This window comes from Leuresthes tenuis, unplaced genomic scaffold (genome assembly GCF_036924035.1).
Source record: "Leuresthes tenuis unplaced genomic scaffold, fLeuTen1.0.hap1 SCAF_18, whole genome shotgun sequence".
NCBI lineage: Eukaryota > Metazoa > Chordata > Actinopteri > Atheriniformes > Atherinopsidae > Leuresthes > Leuresthes tenuis.
Window position 1 is genome coordinate 7,439,968 of NW_027325372.1, and position 20,610 is coordinate 7,460,577.

General features: G+C 38.6%; 2 protein-coding genes across 2 annotated transcripts in view; one reads left to right on the forward strand and one right to left on the reverse strand.

Annotated features, from left to right (window-relative positions):
• Positions 1 to 532: 532 nt before the first annotated feature.
• Positions 533 to 20,610, reverse strand: part of cdc42se1 (CDC42 small effector 1) — a 202,905-nt gene continuing 182,827 nt past the window's right edge. Inside the window, exon 6 of the transcript XR_011908418.1 lies at positions 533 to 547. The gene's annotated coding sequence lies outside the window, so the exon portion shown is untranslated. The remainder of the gene's footprint in view (positions 548 to 20,610) is intronic.
• LOC140275633 (uncharacterized) lies at positions 13,763 to 18,506 on the forward strand. The gene is made up of 3 exons (XM_072371140.1): positions 13,763 to 16,309; positions 17,288 to 17,405; positions 18,180 to 18,506. Exons 1-3 carry the CDS (start codon positions 13,804 to 13,806, stop codon positions 18,418 to 18,420), a joined length of 2,865 nt encoding a protein of 954 aa, XP_072227241.1. The 5' UTR covers positions 13,763 to 13,803; the 3' UTR covers positions 18,421 to 18,506.

Here is a 20,610-nt window from a genome sequence, read left to right on the forward strand (position 1 = left end):
GCAAACATTCATTCATTCAACAGCTTTCTAAAAGAATGTCTTCAGTGTTAATTCCATATTCTTTTGCCAGGGCCTGTAGGTGAACATTAACCTCAATGGATTTGTATCCCTGTCTTTGTGGGAGTCTTTTTAACTAAAGAAGGTGTGTTATTTTGTGGAGGAAAAGCTAACGGTTCTTCCTGGGAATGAATGTGCATGCGTGGCATGCAAAACAAAGAACTTAGAAAACAGAGAGCTTGCGGAGGAAAAGTAGCTTCATGCTTGGATAAGAACATCATAATACACTGCGTGTAGTTGTTGTGGTTTTAGGATTTAAAACAGTGTAAATTGGAAGTTTAAATCACACAAACAAAGATTATGTGATACACTAACCTTTAAAATATGGAAAATTATATTTAATCTCTCTTATTCACTTACTTTCACAGAAGAAGAAATTACTGCCTGGATTGCTAAAACTGAGTAATGTCAGACTCGTTTTCCATAGAGACTAAATTTCCAAACTCAGACAAAAAACAAACAAGCCAATGGAGAGCAGCTATAAACAGGCCTCTTTGACATGCTGCTTGGAAAGTTCATGTGTCATGGGGCCCATTCAGAATTTTCTGTCCATAGGTTCATGGCAGGAAGTTTGCAACCATTTCCACTTTCACATTTAAGATGTTGTCTACTAAACAGCAGTATTGTCTTATCTGTCATCCAGTCTCTGTTCCAGTTTCCTCTTAATCTGTCAGAAAAACACCTCTGGCAGCAGCTTACTCCCTGCTTCTGCTGGACTCTCATACCTACGGAAAGCAGCTTACTTATAGTCTGAAATCTGAAGATGACTGGCATTGAGCCCAAGTTTCATTGCCAAACCCTGTAGCAATCACCTTTAACAGGTAGAACCATTTTAAGACAACTCAGGGTGAGAGGAACAGATCTGCTGAGATGCTGAATGTTTGTTTTAAATTGTTGGATCATATATCGCAGGCAGAGTGTGTGCAAAGAGCCTGTAGTCAAATGGCTTGAAAAATAAATACTAAATTCTGTTTTCGACTAATTAATTCTAATTGGGGTGTACATAAGAGCGGTTCTGCTTCGTGAGCTGTCAGGCCAGCTGCCCAATGATTACACTTCAATATTTAGCTTTAATTGTTTGCAAAATCAGCAGTAGAAACACACAGCCCGGAAGTAGGTTTGCCTGGTAATTATCTAGATTTTCCTCCCCTCCGGGAAATAAAACATCCAGCCTGCAGTTTCTGTGCTTTATAATCTTCTTTGTTGCTTTAGCAGAAAAAGCTGAGATATGACTTCTCAAAAATAACATAATAATGTATCACAGCCAGCTGAAAAATCTGAAAATCTCCGTATGATTTTTGTTATTTGTAAACTGAGCTTTTTTTAAATTTAGGTACAAACTCACTTATTTGCCCCATCAACAATTAGATACACAAATCTGTGGTTTTATTCTGAGCCTTGCTTTATCCCTGTTCTTCAACCCCAACAGACTCTTCTGAATCTCCATTACCAGACTTGTCCACCCACCTCACCCGTTTTCAATTCCATAATCGACCCTAATGTGTTTCTGTTTTCTTCACCTGTCATCTTACTACATTGAAAACATGCCTGCCTCAGCAACAAATGCTTACTGAAAATGCAAAAATGCACAAAAGGTTGTCATGTTTAATTCAACATATTCTTAGGGCATTGTGTCTGAATAGCACACAGTTTGTGGCACATTTTGCATGTCGTACATTCTGTCATGTTCTTTGGTCTGTGTGTTTATCTTGCGTTAATGGTTCTTTGCCTTTATTTTCATGTTTTTCTCAGTTAGACTTTATTTCTGCTCTCCTGACACACCTGACCTTAGTCTGTAATAACCACACCTGCACCGCTTCATCCTTTACCCCACTTAGTATCTATACTCATGACCTAGATGTAAAATGTCAAGGGTTTGAGGAAACCTGGTAGGGAACATTTCTTATGGACTTCTGAGCAGACGACCATGCTATAATGGGACTCGACCACACTTTCACTAAGCTGAGATGTGGGTCTGCAGCAACAAAGCTGTGCAAAGAGCTGTGCAATAAATATTCCACAAAAAGTGCTTTAGATAATCTTATGCAGTCTTAACATATTGTTACACACATATAACTCATATATATCATATTAGAGATAATGTAAATATTACTTTATCAAGGTTAGTAGTTGAAAAATTCAAGACAAACTGAAATATACTGTTGTCACAGGCTACTCATACTCATCCTCCTGTTTTCATCTTTATCCATCACCTTTACTACAACTCGATGAAAATAATCAAATGTCACTTTGAAACTTGTAACCACATGGAATTGTGGGACTAAATGATCTCCTCTCTTTCAATAAAGGATTGCCCCGTGTATCATATGCTAAATTATATCTTAAAGGCAGCACAGAGCACCTTTAGCATTTATATGATTTGAACAGCGCTCATCATGGCTACCACTTAGTTACCTCTGCATCATTTCACTCAGTTATGAAGGACCCAGATTCTCATCTCTGTTTCTGTCGTATGTCCCTCCTTGTAAACAAGTTCATTAGCATTGTAGATTTGTGTTTTTGGACATCCTGACATTGCAGCACTTTTTGGTTTGCTCTTGAATAAAAGTGTTTTTACTTACTTGTCTGTCTCTTGAGTATGAGTCTTTAAGTCTTCTTACACAAAACTGCAAGAGAGGGATCTTTCCAGTGTGGACCCAGCAGTGGCTGACTTTCCCTGTGAGGATCTCTTATTGGTGAGCTCTGCATCCAATGTCTTTTTTTTACTTGCTAATGTTGAAAGCATGTCCCATCCTGGGGTCAGATGCATTAAACTGTGTGTAGATTCATGACTCTCTATCCCCACTGTGTGAGAAAAGTTGCGAAGGTGTGGAGTGAGTCACTTTAGGAGTCACATGATCAATGCATGACACTTGAGAACCCTTAGCATCAGAGACAAAAAAATATGACATTTGTCAATATAATTTGCCAAGGGAGGCAGACTCAGTTATTTTAGAGCCCTCAGTATGATACTGACAAGTTTACTGCCTTAAAGGTAAACAACTGATCAAGACTTAGTATGATGATGTGGGCTGAGAGTGAGCACATGACCTGCCTGAACCAACCCTATGCTGAATTTGTGCTTGATCCTTAGCTGCTCCTCTTTGTCCTCTATCTTTTAAAGCAAGAAGACAGCATATCGTCTCTGTGGCCCTGCCTTCCAGCCTCCTCTGTCTGTCCAGATGATAGCTGAAATCAAAGAGGACCAGAATCAAAGGCAGAAACCATATGAATAAGAAATTAAAGAACAGCTCATGTGAGAGGATGAAATAATAAAATAGTGCATGTTGGAAAATAAAAAACAGGATGAGAAATGCAGGAAGTGAAAGAAGGAGGAGTTTCCATCTTATCGTAAAAAGGTGATGGAAAGATTAGTGAAGGTCTCAGGAAACAATTTAATGGCCATATACACCAATCAGCCACCTCATAAAACCCACTGACAGATGAAATGAAATCATCTAACAAAAGATTTATGCTTTGGAGTTAAATGCATTAAAAACTCTGCAGACTCAGGGACTTAGAAAACATCACCATGCAATAGGATGGAAGTGAAGCTGACTTCATGTCTAAAATGTATTAAGATTACTGGGGAAAAAAAGAAAGAAAAGAAACTTCTTCCTCTGGCAACTAGGATTTGATTGGTGCACAAGGCTATGGATTTTTTTTACAGCTCTTAACATTTACAAATATTACCAAACAATCCTTTACAATTTGGATTTCAAGAAGAAAATAGTAAATGCTGTAACTGCTAAATGAAGATAGGTAACCAGAGACATGCTCAGAAAGATCAGGCAGTGATCCATTTTGCAGGAAAAGGAGGTGAAATATGACATTCAGCAAATGCATGATGCTTGAGATGTTTTAGGAAAAGAAACACAAGCAGCTCCTCTTTGGTTTCTCTGCAGTCAGGCAGACTCACAGTGTGAGTACAGTGTGAGACTCAGAGAGGATTTAACTGAAATAATTTTCTAAGTGTCAGCAAGCCAGTAGCAGACTGCTGACAAGGTGAGGATGTTGAAATGAGCTCCTCATTGAGAGCTGATAACCAGGACACAGGATATGCAGGGCAAGAGAGCATATGACTGCAAGAAGAAGAGTAAAGGGGGACTGTAGAGATCTGAGTGTATTTCTGTTTGAGATTATGAGAAAGTGGTCTGAGGAGAGGGATTAAGGGCAAGAAGGACTGAAAATTGAGTGAATATCTGTCTGTCTGGGTGGACTGATATAGTGAAAGACCAATTAAATTCAAAGACAGACAGCTCTATCCTTCAGACCTGTCCTTGAGTTCAAGGAGAGGTATAAAGGGAACTGTGTGGGCATCTCCGCCTGCTGTTTTAGTTCATGTAATTGCAGGAACCCATATAAAGAGTCTCTAAACTGTTTAATCCTTGAAGTTTGGAAACATTCTAAAAAGTTCTGAAAAGCTTTAAAACCTTGAGCTAAGACAAAAACTTTTGTTTGTGCAGCATTAAAACTGTAAATCAGAAAACCAATAAAAGCCCCATAACAACCAATCAGTGACACAGATTTTACTGAACCCTTCCAAAAAAAAAACACCTTACCTGCCACTCTCCTAAATCTAATGAATCAGAAATTAAGTGAAACAAGGCTGTGTTCAGTCACAGCAGCATGTTAAATGTCCCATACAACATATTGCATTCCAGAAAAAGCTTTGGATTACATTTCAGGAACAGATACAGTCCACTTCTGGTACAGTAACCTCCAGAGTGGAAAGAGTCAAAGGTGAAAAAGCTGAGTAGTTTATGATTTTTTACAAAGGAATGATCTGTAAATCATTTAAGGGACACCATTTTTTTTTGTTCTTGGTAGGATATAGTTGAATGTCTTAAGTCAGTACCAACACAAAATCCCAACTCTGGCAATTTCTTTGGAACCATAACACATGACTCGCGAAAAGAGTGCTTAAAAGAGTGATCAGAACTAGCTGCCTATAGCTGAACTGCAGATAACGGAAATATCAGTATTTGAGAATAAAACTGCACAGTATTTTTTCACCGGTTTGGTGTGAGGCAGTGTGAAATCTCAAGCTAGATGCTGTATGCTTTCTCAAACAGGAATAATGTGCTTCAAGAGTTATTGAGTGCATTACATCCACTTTGATGTTTAAATTGTAGCTCAAAGGTGAGGAAAGATTTCAAAGAGAAGGAGAGTGTAGAACAAGTGAATTTGCTCCCTAAATCCAACCATTAAGTAACAAATGTCATTGTGACATGTGTCTACATGTAACCAAGGCAACAAGCATAATGGCATCCATGAAAGAGAAGGTCAACATGTAAAAAGAATATATTTTAGTCCTACTTATGAGCTTTCTCTAACACTCACAGCATTGAATTATATATAATATATATGATTATTATCATATATAATATATATAACTTAATCTTGACTTTTGATGATTTTGCAGAAATTCAAACAAAAGTTTTTAACTGAAAGTAACTCACAAGTGAAAAAGCTGCTTTCGTATTTTAGTTCTGAACTTGGTTCATGAATGCATGAATTATTATGTCTTTTAAGATCATGACAATGATGTGAAAATTTTTCCTAATTACAGCATTTGGTCTCCACACAAGTTTTTGTGTTAGTTTCTACATGTGAATTGTTGCTTTTGGTCTCTTTTCAGTTGTAGGGTGTAATTTGCATATTATTGGAGTCTGTTTTTATAGATATTTTCATAGCAGGATTCTTGCTAATTTAGTTTTACATTTAATGCAGCTCCCATAATCTACAGATGACAGCCTGTCACAGGTCAGCCAGAACTGCTACCTTCCTCCACCTGCAAGCTTCCTTTACCTCTTCCACCTCTGCGCCAAGAGAAGTAACACAGCTTTCAGTTGCACAAGTCATCAGAAGTTCAGACTGAGCTATTCATCTTGAGTAATTGTCTGACCTCCATCTGCACACAGACACGCCAACCAGCTTCCCTGAGGCTGCATTGTAGGATGAGAGGAAGCTGTTTGATTGGAGATCAGATCCCTCTGACCTTGTTTTATACAGCCTCACCGGAGTCTCAGTTTGAGTCTTAAAACTCTCCACGCGAAGCTGTGTTTGAATTATTATCTTATAGTGTTGATCAAGGCTTTATTTGCCTTCCTTGAAAAACTGGAAATTTTCTGTACCTGTCAAAAAAATATCATGTTCATTGCCAAATCTGCGCTGGCTGCATCATCAACTATATCAAAGCCAGACGTTTGTCTTGTTTGTGGGAAGACTGAGGTGGCAGAAAATATTGGGATAGAGCTCGATTGTTATCCAAAGCCTCTTGTATTCATATTGAAATTGCAACAACTCGAGTGAAACGTGATGTTGACAGTTTAAGCTTTAAATCTCTGCCATCTTCTTGCAAAGGAGAAGCGCCTCTTGATAATATGGTAATCTAAATCTGCAATATAAAGCACCATTAAATACAAAATCATTTTTACCATTTGATCAAACTGTCTGCTGTGAAGCTCTGCCTGTTCATCGCTGCAGATTGGATTTAGACACACCGTTCAGGACCTCTGCAGTTTTCATTCACTCTCCAGTGTCAGTTTCTCAGAGTCAGAGCATCACCCACTCAGAAATCAAACTTGCCTGCTTCGTGTCCTTCTTGTCCTTCCCCTCTTTTATCTCATATTTCTGTTTGCCTTTCTTTGATTGGCTCCGCTGCTCACTGATGGAAAACTCCACTCAAACAAATAAAACCTTGAGGGACACAAGTTAAAGCCTCAGAAGCAAATTTAAAGACATCTCATGTGATTCTAAAGAAACTGCTGTTCTCACTTTAGCATCACTTGTGGGGTTTTATTTTAGTTTTTCCCCCACTTTTACCAGGAGTAGAAGTAGTAAAAGTAGTTTGACATACACAACAAAATGGGTTAGATTTAGGCACAACAACCACTTGGTTGGTGTTAAGGTAAGAACAAGATATTATATGGTACAGTAGTGGTGATCAGTGATGAGATAACAGGTAGCTTTTCAGGAATTGACAATAACAAGTATAATATCTGAGGTTTTGTTGGTGATTTGGGAATTAAATGATTTTAAAGGTTTGGTTCCAACATTTTGTGACTAAATCTTTCACTGGTTGGATATTTGTACAATTCTAACACAGAACATAGATTTACTAGATTTATGCCCAACAGCAATAAAATGCTGCAAAAGTCTTTGTAGCTAAGTCCAAAAATCTGAGACGTATCTAAAATCTGTTGTGTCTTGTCACGTAAACCAGGATATCATTGGAAAGGTTGAGGATTAGAAACATTTAAAACCAAGATTCTGTCATAAGTAAATCTAATCAAATATTTCAGATTCTTAACTGTTCCTCAGACAGAAATCCCACTGAAACAAATAAGTTGTACAAAATGTCAAATTTTCTTTTGGTTGTATCCTTTCATTAGAGAAGTGTTGAGGTGATACTCGGATGGATTTGATTGACACTTCAATTTATACAAATGATGGACAAAACTGTGAAACTTAGACCCAGGTAGTCTATACTATTCTTATTTGTTCAATTTCAAATGTGTGAGCATGGACAGAAAATCAATCATCTCACAGACCTGAGGACCTCCAACACACCATCAGCTCCTCAGCTGCCTCTGAAGATTTATCTTCATGATGCCTTTGCCTTGAAACATCTGCATTAATATTCCATCTATATTTAATCTGGAAGCTGTGAGTGGATAAAGGCAGGAGAGAGGGGTAGAAGGCACATGGCTTTCTGTTTGGAAGTTGCTTTTTTTCTGTCGCACTGCTTCTACAGTAAAGGGAGGCTCTTAGCTGCTATTTGTAACAGCTATTTGAAGTGAACTTATTTTTTCTTTCTTTTCGGGGGGGATTTTAAGGGCTTTCATTGAGTACGAGAAGCGATGGAGTAGCGGCCCGTTGGTGGATTAGGCTCCGCTTCTTAATCGGCAGTAATCCTTCCATTCTTCTCCATGTTGTGCTTTGCTGCAGCTGTGTGAAAAGTGACATAAGAAAAACCAACTTTAGGGTTTTCCAAAATTTCATCGATGTTAGTTGTGTTACAGAAAGAACAGCAAGAATCTTAAACACAGTGCACAGACTCTACTTTTTAACTTTTATTTTACCCACCAAAGTGCTGAGAGACCAGATTTAAAAGACATGGTTCTTGTGGAGCTCTTCTTAGCTTCCATCAGACACCTAAAGCTGCTACAGAAAGATCAACATCTTTATTTTCAGCATGAATAGCCTTTACTGGAAAGTTGCTTGACAGGAAATGAAGGCAGAGAGCGAGACAGAGGGGAAAGACATGCAGCAAAGGGCCCCCGAATAGGGACGTTGAGGAGCTTAAACCTCTGTATATGGGATGTTTGCTCAACCTGTTGCGCTAACCGGCATCCTGGGATCAACATCTTTTGACACATTCTATGCTGAATTAGACTAGTGAAGGATGTATACAATCATTTCCATTGTTTTAGTTGGCATCACTCTTTATTTGGGGCAATGTTTTCTGTCAGTCAGCTAACTGTAGCAGCCCATGAAGGTCTGCAAGACTAATTTGCATATTTAGACTTGTGACGGTATTTGTTTTAGAAAATTCCAAGGTGATTTCATGACATTTCTCTCTTTACTTTATCTAAAAAAAATAATTAAAAAAGCCAAGATTTACAGCTTATGTTATACCTGTGATTTGTTTCCACTTTACAAAAACATAAAAGTCCTCCAAATATGGTGACTCGATTTTGCCAGGGCCAGTAAATGCATAGTTCAACTCACTTTTCTGCAGACACAGTGCAAATTATTTTTGAGGATAGCATTGAAACTATTTTGTTTAGCCTATAATTTGTCACATAATGACGAATGCAGCAGGAGCGGTGAGAGTGAAGGGCGTGATGCAGTTATCATTTGTTGTTTAAGTGGCAGCTTTCAACTGAAAGTACAGAGTAAATAAAGTGAGAAATCTTTTGAAAACTCTAGTCTGACCTATTAGAATAGTAGCATAGTAGTAAAACATTTTAAATAATACCTCCTACTTCATAGCTTATGACTAAGGTCACAACAGACTGAAACAGTTTAAAGCTACAAGGGTAATTCTGTGTTTTAATGTTAAACATGAGTCTTAAAAAGAGCACTCCAGCCCTCTGTCTGCATCAAAAACAGAACAAAAAGGATTTTTCTGCTCATTCAAAATTGTCGAGTGTCCGTGGAAACTTCCACACACTGACAAAGTCCTTTTGTCCATTTTCAAACAGCACTTAAATGTCTCAAGTGATGTGGCCCTGATGCAGTGAATGGTCCTCCAGTGTGTTTGAATTTTTGCATTTCAAGCATTTAACTTTTGTAAGCAATTAACAAGTGTGCAAACCGAGGGCACTTCATAGAAACCTCAGCAATTTATGGTTCTAATATCATAAAAAACTTTTTTTTAAACTACGACCATCTTTCACAGGTTTCTTCACTTTCTCTTGCTCAGCATGATTCGACAAAACAATCAAACCACTTAATTGTTTATTCTTGAGCTTTAACACTTTGTTGAAAAAAAAAGTTGAAAAAAAAATCCCTTTTGTAAGCTAGTGACTGCTCAGAGTGAGGGCAGAGAGACATCTGCCTTTGTTTGGAAGAAATACCATGTTTTTGTGCTAATGTCAATGGTTTGTCCACGAAGTTGCTCATTCTGCATCCTCACTGGTCTTGCTGTGGCAATGCAAGAGTCTTAATTGGCTTCATTTGTGGCACCTGTGAAGTTGTGGTTCATTTTAATCCCCGCTCCTGCCGCTGCTCAACCTGCACCTTTGCATTGGTTTTGCTTAAACTTTTAACCACGCTTATTGTTCTACAATAAACCCATTTTCCTATGCATTCAATCTCTTTTATGTTGCAGTCCATTAAACTAGGAGTTCATCTGTGATACGTTTAAACTTTTAGTGAGGGCTGTTAATGAGCTAAACCAGTGACACTGTTATATGACCAAGCGTTTGTACTTGGGGTGAACAAAAGTTTATGGATTTAGTGTTGGAGCTACGTATATAAATGTCCACCGTGTGAATGCATAGTACATCAGCACTTATAGATGCATAGCAATAAGGTGAGTGTGTTCTGTTTTGTGACCTTTAGTGTTATGGAGAAGTTGACCCTCTTTTGGTGGATCACCTGTGGATGTTACTTAGCTGGATGTCCGCACTAATTTTGTGGTCGTGAATCACAGTAGCTGTAGTCATTGTGTGTGGGTCTGGCTCTCTAAACTTGTGTGCAATCTTCATTTTATGTTTTGACTCAACTAACCAGGTCATAACATCCTAGATTTGAGGCTAACAATGTTGACAATGAAAACTGACAATGTTGTTAATTAAGGAGAATTTTACTGCTTTGAGCAGCAGAGATGTCAAGATTGCAAAGTTAAGACCATACATATTCATACCAAAAAAAGAGTAAAACCAATCACTTACCAGACAGACTAATAACTCAATAGAGTATTCAGGTATAATACCACTGCCAAGGGGACTTTCTGAAGAAGGGTCGACCAGAGGAGGAAGAAGTTTATGGTACAAAGAAACGTAAATAGTTCAGAAAGGGAAATAAATACATGAAAATCTGAGGAGAAATAAATTAAGTGTGATGATATTACACTTGACAACAGTAACACGCAGCTTACAGTATGATGTTACATACTAACTTTTGATTAACCTTGCTCATGATAATTTGCTCTGAAGACTTAGCTCCACTGTTCATATGACCAAGATTAAATTAATTGATTTGGTAGGTTATGACAATCTGAGATTTTGAGATCGTTCTTGTTAAAGTGCAGTTCTAGAGGGAACATGATGTAATGGGTGTATTTAAGACCCAAAATCAGCACTCTGGAAACAGCTGGTCATGACTTGGAACTTGAGCAGATGAAGAAACTTGGCAGACAGTTTAATCTTCAGGCTAATAGTCCACACACAGCCTCTGAGTCTCAGGCTAGAGAAAGGGACTAAGCCGAACCAGGCCGCAGGGCAACGTTGAGCCCTCGGACCCATACAATTTAGTTTAACAGGCAAGGAGGGCACCAAAAGATCAGACAGGTAATGAACACTGGAAAGTCAAGGACATGGATGCAGTAGAACAATCTGGCAAGGGTGAGAGTGCTGGAAAGGCTTATAAACAGGGCTAATTGGGAATGAGCTGCAGCTGAGCTTGCAGGTGAGTGTAGTTGGGCTGATTAGGTGGGAGTGGCTGGCAGGTAGAGTGGAGCAGAGGCAAGAAGGAGATAGGGAGGATGAAACTGTGACACAAGTTGTTTTAGTTTTTTTTCACATCTTCTAATATAGAAGCCTTACCCTAGGCATAGAAGGAAATATGAAGAATTTGGTTGTTTAAGTTTGGTCTTTTTGAGAAAGCACAAGTGCATTTGAGAAGAATATTTTCCAGCAGATGCAAACTGAATTCATATAGGGTTCCACTAGCATTTATCTAAACAAGTGAAAACATCAATAGTGTGGTTATAATGTTGTAGCATTGTAGCTCATCCCCTGATCAACATCCCTGCTGCACTTTTAATGACCATTCCATTTAATGTGATGACACACGCAGTCTATAATTACTTGATGAATATGCACATAATGTTAAAACAACACATGGTATTGTCACCCAGCTCTGAAGCATGTGTTTATTGCGCAAATAGATTCCTGCAAGGGATGTCGGAAGGCAGTTATTTTAATGAGTGTGTGACCACCTGCAGAGTGGGTGGCATGCTCCTCATTAGCATATTAACCTTAAGAAAAGGGGCATAATTAATGAGGGGCCTCATCAGATGACTTTTAAGTCATCTACATCAACATTTCTCTTACCATAGAAATGGAATATTAGCACTGCGGTGAAATTGCGATTACATTGGAGTTTACAATAAGAGATTGTTTATCACCACAGTAACATTAAATCATCCATGTAACAAAAAAACTAACATTATGACTGTTATCATACAATTTCATTAGGTTTAAAAGATTGGACAAAATCAATCAGCAATCTTTGTTGTCATGGTTCCAAGTTGAAAGGCATTCAAAAAAGCATGAATTTGACCAGAAAGTAATGGCTTTTTATCCGAGTATGCGCGTTTGCTACACTGTACACACATGGTACAGAGAAGGCGGGGTGTTTACATTACTGTCTGCTTGTTCAGTTGTAATTAACACAGCACTTCAAATTTTAATTTGTTCTTTGTGTATTTTGGTGCCAGGTTAAACAAAGGAGGATGGTTAGTTTGAATGGAGGATCTAACATCAACTTGATTAAAATAACCCTTACAATTAAAACATTATCATGACATAAAGTTACAAAAAGCAAATTAATACAATGCAGAGTTAAGTACAAGGAATGCCTTATGTTTAGCCTGGTGGTGCTAATGCTAATACCCAGTGTTTTTTGTTTGTTACCACCGTCATTAAGAGACAATTCCGTCCTTGGAAAAGGGCAAGAGATGGTCCAGGTCTGGCAGGAAAGAAGGAGCATAGGCACTCCTTGGGGGTGTTATGTGTGTCTTTGGGGGTTTGACTACCCGAAGGACTTTCGGAATGAAAGCCCAGTGTTTCAGGATTTCGGTTTCCAGTATTCCCAATAACACATAGAAGAGAGATTTGCAGAGGGAGTTCACAAAGTTTTGAATTGAATTTTTAAACTGAGTACACCATCTTGATGGGGTTCAGTTGTTCTACTTTGCAGATATGGAATCTCATGTTGTTTGACATATACATTCAAAGGGTACCATCAAAAAGGAAAAAAATTATAGAAATAATACTGAAAGTATTCATCTTATCCTTCTTCTTTAGAATTGTATCAGCTGTAATCAACTGCTGCTGATACCATGAAAAATTCTCTTTAACATCAGCTGAAATAACAGGAACGAATAGACTGAACCCTTCCGACAGTTCCTGTGGCTACACTTGAATACCATCTACTGGATTTTTGTACATGCCCATAATATTTTCAAGCAATGGACTCATCTGTAAGAACACAAAAATCTACCAAAATAGTCTTTAAATGTGGAAGTGTCGCACTTTTAAGAATTTCAGTAACTGTGTTTTCAGAGTTGTTTACAAGGTCATGTAGCTTCCTCTTGTTTGTATCTAAACCTTTTCACGGAACACCACTGAACTGTGACAAACAGAAGTGGTCATACATTGGAAATACATGTTATGTAAATTAAAATAAAGGAAGTGAAGCAGCTATTACTGGGTTCAAGCTCAACCCCCTAACCCCTTCTCAGTTTCCTGATTATCCCTGAAAGATGCGACGTGAACAGTCGATGAGTGCTTGTGAGTATCAGAAACAATTATGTATAACTAAACCGTTAAGATATAACTTTCCTTTCCTTATCAACAACAATGAATAAGAAAAAAAGTTTGATCTTAACAAACTCAACCTTTGAGTCACAATTTTCTTAAGGGACAACAAAATCTGCAAACAAGTCCTGGCAGCTTTTTCATTTAAACCAGGGAAGCAGTGCTTATCAAATATTTACAAGACTAAAGCTCGACATTCATGCTGCAGTCTAGACTAATTTAAAACAGCATGAGGCTGCTCAAATCTGTGCTTCATAGCTTCAGAGTGTTTAGTTGTAGGTAATCTTAGGTAGTGTTTTAATTACTGTGACGGTCTATCACTGCAACTATTTTTCAAGTAACTATCACAATGAGAAACTGTTCCTTTCTGGGGATAATGCAGCTCTGTGTATTTATGTGTTTGATTCTTTTTTTTTTACAGAAAATATTCGAACAAAATAAACTACAACCCCACAGTGACCTAACCGCCATGTCTATGGGAAGTTTGTCTTCACACCTTTTTCTGACTCTTCTGTCTTGTCTGCTTTATCTTAACCCCTCACTGGCTTATTCACTAAAAAACTGCAGCATTGGTTATCAGAGGAATCCCACTGATGATGCTTTATTGGACTGTGCGTACAGGAAACTTTTGACTGTCCCTGATGACATCCCCAAGGATGCTGTTTCAGTACAACTCAAGGACAATCTGCTTGAGAAGATTAACAAAAAAGATTTTGGTGGTATGTTAAAGCTGAGATTTCTGAGTCTAGCTGATAACCGCATTGCTCACGTGGACAATGAATCTTTCATCGAGTTGGTGACACTGAAAACACTCCACATGCACAAGAACATGCTCAAAAATCTGACAACTAACATTTTTCAGGGCTTGTCCAACCTTACCGTGCTTACATTAAGTGGAAATGAGATTAAGTTTATTCATGCCTCGGCCTTCGAGTCCCTAACCAGTTTACAGTCCCTGGATTTAGGTTCTAATATGCTCCAACAAGTCACTGACATTCAGCCTGTCCTGCAGCTCTCAAAAATACAAGTACTTTATCTTAATTACAATAAATTTTCTTCCTTTCAGACTAAGGACTTGCTACTTAATGTGTCCTCAAGTCTTAGAGTGTTGATTGTTTCTTTTAATGATCTGGAGAAGTTCAGCATCACAACACCAATCTTTCCTTATCTTCAGATGATAGATTTTTCTCAGTGTGGACGCAGTTCAGGGCTGAAATGGGAAATACCTGACAAGACGTTGCTGAGGAACATCACACAGCTGTTTTTTAGTCAACCTTGGATTTCCTTTGAAGAGATCCAAAAAGTCCTGCAAAGTCTTGACTCACTGACGCATCTGAGACTGAATTACATGGACGAGTGGATTAATAAAGGACTGTTAGCTACAGTTTGCAAAATACCAACACTGAGGAGGCTGGAGATGTATTACAACAATCTCACCAATTTTACTCTCGAACTTTCACCTTGCTCTGAGCTCAGGGAGCTTGACTTGTCCATCACGCACATAACTGAACTGTCAAAAGGTTCGATACAATCGATGAAGAAACTGCGGTCCCTGAATTTGGAGGCCAACTTGCTCACCAAGGTTCCACCTGACATTAGAAGCCTTGCCTCTCTTGAGATCTTGAATATGAATGACAATATTATCTTCGAACTGACCTGTGAGGATTTTGTGAACACAAAACATCTTACAGAGCTTTCCCTAGAACTCAACCATATTACCACACTGAACGGGTGTGTCTTTGAAAATCTTTCTAATTTAAAGCTTTTAGATCTTAGAAACAATCTGCTGTGGACATTTGGAGATGCCTTCAAAACTTCCCTGCAGACACTTGAGGTCTTGAATATAAGCCAAAACTCTATACTTATTCTGGAAAGTGGAGATTTTCAAGGTTTACAGTCCTTAAAACATCTGAATATGGTGTCAGATCATATTGGAAGGGTGACAAGTAAAAGTTTTGATGGACTGAAGAACTTGGAAACTCTTGTTGTATCTCTTCCCCTCGAATATGAACCTGACTTCACAGAATTAGTACACTTGGAAAGTCTTACAATCTACTTCAATGTTGATGGCACTTGGAAAAGTTCTCATCAGAACAATTCTAAAGACTTCAAAGGCATCAACTTAAAATATTTGAAAAACTTCACAGTAATCTGCAGTGGCTATCACTATGGCTTTCCTTTAGATGTACCAACGGATTTTTTCCAGGCTATGAAAGATTTAGAGGACTTCACAGCAGTGAATGTGTACACTCAAGCCCCAAATGTGGAAACATTTCAGTACAATCACCAGCTCAAGCGTCTGACATTTACAAAAACTGATTTGTCAGATTTGGATCCTGAACTGTTTCAATCAATCCCAAACCTGCAGGTGCTACATTTTTCAGAGTGTATGCTCACTTCTTTGGATTTTCTGGTGCAGGCCAACCTTGTTGAACTGAGATATCTTAAACTGAGTGAGAATGAGATTGCTGTGATCAATGAGACAGTCTTCCAGTTTCTCCCCGCTCTAACATACTTGGACCTGGACAAAAACCCATTCACCTGTGATTGCTCAAATGCTGGCTTCATCCACTGGGTAAAAACCAACAAGCAAACTCTGGTTGTAAATGCTTATCAGTATACATGCTCCTTTCCTGCGGCCGCACGAGGGAGCATGTTGCTAGACTTTGATATCCAGTCCTGTTGGGTGGAAGGTAGCTTCCTCTGCTTCATTTCTAGTTCCTGTCTTGTTGTTGCAACTCTCCTGGCATCCTTCATCTACCACTTCCTGAGGTGGCAGCTATCTTATGCCATCCATCTCTTCCGAGCATTCCTCTACGAAAGCAGAAAAAAGAAGAAGGCATGCCCATGTCAGTTTGATGCCTTTGTCTCTTACAATGTCCATGACGAGGACTGGGTTTACCGAGAGATGCTTCCAGTTCTGGAGGGAGAGCAAGGATGGAGACTCTGTCTGCACCACAGAGACTTCCAGCCAGGTAAACCCTGTCTTTCTGTTTGTTTATGATACAAAACACTCGATGTCCATAGACTTTGTATTGGCAGATATGTGTTTCAAAATATGTAGAACCTGTCGGCTTTTAGGTTTCCATTTGTAGGCAATTGGTAGATGGAGTAGAACTGAGTTAAATTTCAGTGGGTTTTAGTTTGGAAATAAGAGGTATGTGTGGAGATCAAATTAGGGAGAATACCCCGACTTAAATTCCGTGTCAAATCTATCAAACGTCGTCTGATGACAAGTTAACTTTGCTTTCTACGATCACTTTGAACTTGTAAGAAATATCTACCTGTATATCTGTTGTCAACACTGAAGGCGTCAAAGCATTCAAACTTTGCTTTGCTTTCAACAGCAGGTTCCCTTGTTGTTTCACCAGATGTGTATATTTGACCTTTGTTCTCTGTTTTACTCTTATCTGCTTCCTGTCAGACTCAACAGTGGGTAGTGAATGCACAACTACAGATGCTATTTATTTTCTGCTTGGTTTCACATCCGGTCTCAGCTCACAGTATCAGTGTGTCAGGTACTGACTGATGTGCTGATGTTCACTTTATTAAGCATGTTTCACTGGTTTAAATGTGCTTTTCTGTATGAAACTCAAACTTGATGCACTTGTTTTGCACTTCTCAGTGTTGAAGGTCCTTTCTATTGTAGACAGCAGCCTTATGACTGGTGTCGGTTTCAAAAGGACACTAAAAGCTGCAGTGAACTGTGCCCCAACGTCCAATAAAGAGAGATCTGTAGCATCTCAGCATTAGGACTCTTTCAGTGTCTTTTCTTTATTACTTTCTACAGTTCAGAGCAAAACTGAAGATGTCAGCTGATGTGTGTGACAGATTATTTCATTACTTTTTAGAGGATAAGTCTTTGCAGTACTCTTTTTGTGTTTCGGCTGACTGGTTTTCAGTTGAGAAACCAGTGAAATGCAGCTGATACACCTCATGTACTGTATCCACAGGTAAACCCATCACAGAGAACATCACAGATGCCATCTATGGCAGCAGGAAGACCATCTGTGTGATTAGCCGTCACTACCTGCAGAGCGAGTGGTGCTCTAGAGAGATCCAGATGGCCAGGTGGGGGTGCTGTCTTCTATCATTCTGTCTTTTTTGACAGATGTACAGGGGAAAAAAAGCTCTGTTTACATGACATCTCTATCAGACTAAAAATAACTTTCTGTCATATTTGCTGAAACGGTCACTAAGCCCCGACAGCTGATAGAAGTAAATGAGACAAATGACCTGTGGAAAAATCCATTTTGCATGAATTCAAGAAAGCAGTGTTGTTCTTTTTAAATGAGAGGCATCACGTCTGAGTATTCAGTTAATTTCCAACGAGACGTGACAGTTAGGTCGGGCGGTGGTACGGTAGGTGGTCACGGTCCCAAGAGACTTGATGCTTGTGTGCACAAATAAAGAGCATGACCTGCTCTCATATCCATCTTCTGGGTTGGCAGTGTCGAAGTTTTTATTGCATTTGGGTAGTCAACATGTACAACTTTTTGTTTGTCCAATAAGAAAGTAATCAAACAAAGTTTCACATCGACTTACCAAGACAATCTGATAATTCATATCAAATATGAAAGATGGCCTGAGAAATTATTTAAATATGTAATAATTACAAGGAAACTGACCATGTAGAAGAGACATTTTGGCAACTTGACATATATAATTCTTGAAGTAACTAAAGACACTCCAAGATATTACTTGTGAAATATGTAGCCTAAGAGTATCTGTAGTCATCCTATTCTAGAGTACTATTAAATAGTATGATATTGAAGAAATGTTGATCGCTGATTGATTCAAGCTGTATAATATTATATTGTTTCTCTGCCCTTTATCTTGCTACAGTTTCCGTCTGTTTGATGAGCAGAAGGACGTGTTGATTCTGCTGTTTCTGGAGGAGATCCCTTCTCATCAGCTGTCTCCATACTACCGCATGAGGAAACTGGTGAAGAAGCGTACCTACTTAAGCTGGCCTCAGGCCGCACAACACCCTGCAGTCATCTGGCAAAACCTCAAGAGAGCTTTGCAAACGGAGGATGTTGTCACTGAGAATGAAGACCTGCTGACTGGACCGAGAGGATGCTGAAAAACTAATGTTAGGAGACTGAAAGGGGAATGATAAAGATGATCAATCTCCTCATTTTCCTAAGGTTTAATGCACATGGTGTAAATTATAATCATCCAAAAACCGATCAAACATGCTTTTGTGATTTTTGTGTGACAAATGATTAATAATCAAATAGGTTATAAAATGCAAAGAGCAGAGCAGCTTTACAAAGAAGTCCCTGCTTTAATAATTATCAAGGTTTGTTTTTTTTTGCCTGACTATGCAATTTATGGACAAATCGCAAATGCTGACACCGACCATTCCTTGTGTCTTCCTAACTCCTACAAAGTTGTAGCTTAATCTATCAAATTGTGTGTAAATAGAGCAGACGTTAACTATCAAATGCCTGTCAGCTGTGAGCTCTGTGGGGCAGTAGGGGTTGCCATGGTGACGTTAAGTGCAACATTCTCTCTCCCTCAGACTAAAAAGTAAAACCACTGCTATTTCAGGAAAACCTGTTAGTCTGATTGACAGGATGTAACACCGTCAGCATCAAAAGGCTTTCCCTTGAAAATTGTGTGTTCATTATGGAAAATGCAGATATACGACCGAGTTAAAAACAGTTCTGCTCTCATTTTGCACAGGACGTTTTGGGGCAGTTGGTGATATTCCTGTCATTTGGTGGCATCCAGCTCCACTGTTTTAATGATGATTGTCAGCATTATTATTATTGTACGACATGATAGAACATATGTCTGAGCAATGTCACAGTAAGTGTTGTTAGGACATTTACATTTGAGAAAGTTGAAAACTGCCATACAAATAATTGTGATTAATAATTAAATTGTACGTCTGTTGATTTTCACGTCACTATTATACTGTATTATAAATTTACTAAGAAATTCACAGAACGCCATAAGGATTAATTGACATGTATTGTAAATGAATACAGAAAAAAAAATGGAACTGTGGAAACATGTAATATCTGTTAGTTTCAACCATCTGCTTTCATACAGGAGAATAAAAGAGAATGATTAATCCATCCAGCCATTTTCTACACCAATCCATTTCAATCCATTGCTTAATCCATTTCAGGCCCGCGGGGGGGCTGCAGCCTTTCCCAGTGAGCGAGAAGCGGGGTACAACCTGGACAGCTCGCCAGTCCATCACAGAGACATGATCAAGATTATCTCAAATCAAAATGCAATTATATGATACATTGTCATTTGTAACAGGCCTAATGGCTGTTATACCTTGCCAGCCATGTTTGTGTTTGAAGCATGTCCCATATGGCAAATGGTTTGACTCATTGCAACCAGAATCTTTTTGCATTCTATCAGCATATTTTGACTTTGTGCTTAACAATCCCACCAAAAAAAATCTCTTAAAATGTAATCATGATGAACTGCATTTTTGTGTTTTACTGTTTGATAATAAACCAAAGTGTTTCTTCACCTTCATTGTGTGTTGTCACACAATAACCCTTCTCACTCATTCCATGTGAAATTATGACCAACGTAGTTACTCAAATGGATTTTTCAGTACTAACTCAAATATTTTTTGGTGTTTTAGTTCATCAGGTACACACCTGGTTCAGGTCAACTGTTGTGTTTACACATTTTCAAACTCACACTGTATCTGTTAGGATCAAGGGATGTTAGTTGTAGTGTAGGACAATTGGATTTAATGTTATATTACCTGAAAGCGTTACACGGTTTTTGTATTTAGGTGTGATGACTGTGAGCATGTTATTGATTGGGAGCCTAAAGGTGCTGTATATTTAGCAGGGGCATTCATGTGTTATTGATTAGTATCAAAAGGGCTCAGACTAGCTGCTTGTAGATTAATTAAACCTCTAATTTCCTCAATCAATACTTTCTTAATATGCTTGTATTGATCAGACTATGCAGCGTGTTTGCATGCATGTGTTTTTGTGCGTGTTTGTGCTTGTTTGTGTTCCTCATACGTCATTCGTGAACAGTGTTCAGTCTGATAAAGCAAACTCCAGTTAAAGCTTCATTGGACTCCTGCTTTAACCTGACTATCACCTCTTTGCGTTTTACATTTTTACCATGAATGACCTCATCTGATCTGCAGCCAGCTGTTTCAACAAACAATCTGAGACCCACGTCATCTTCATGCAGTGCTTGATCGGCTGTAAGCGGATGTAATTTGGAACAGGTTCAGTAATAGAACAGAGTGTTCTGCTCTGCATTCAATCGACTTTGG

Bases quoted from the DNA above. Each gene is read 5' to 3' on its own strand.
- LOC140275633 (XM_072371140.1), top strand. From the start codon at position 13,804: ATGTCTATGGGAAGTTTGTCTTCACACCTTTTTCTGACTCTTCTGTCT. The intron at 16,310-17,287 runs GTAAACCCTGTC...CTGTATCCACAG, and splicing joins CCACAGAGACTTCCAGCCAG to GTAAACCCATCACAGAGAAC. The intron at 17,406-18,179 runs GTGGGGGTGCTG...ATCTTGCTACAG, and splicing joins AGAGAGATCCAGATGGCCAG to TTTCCGTCTGTTTGATGAGC.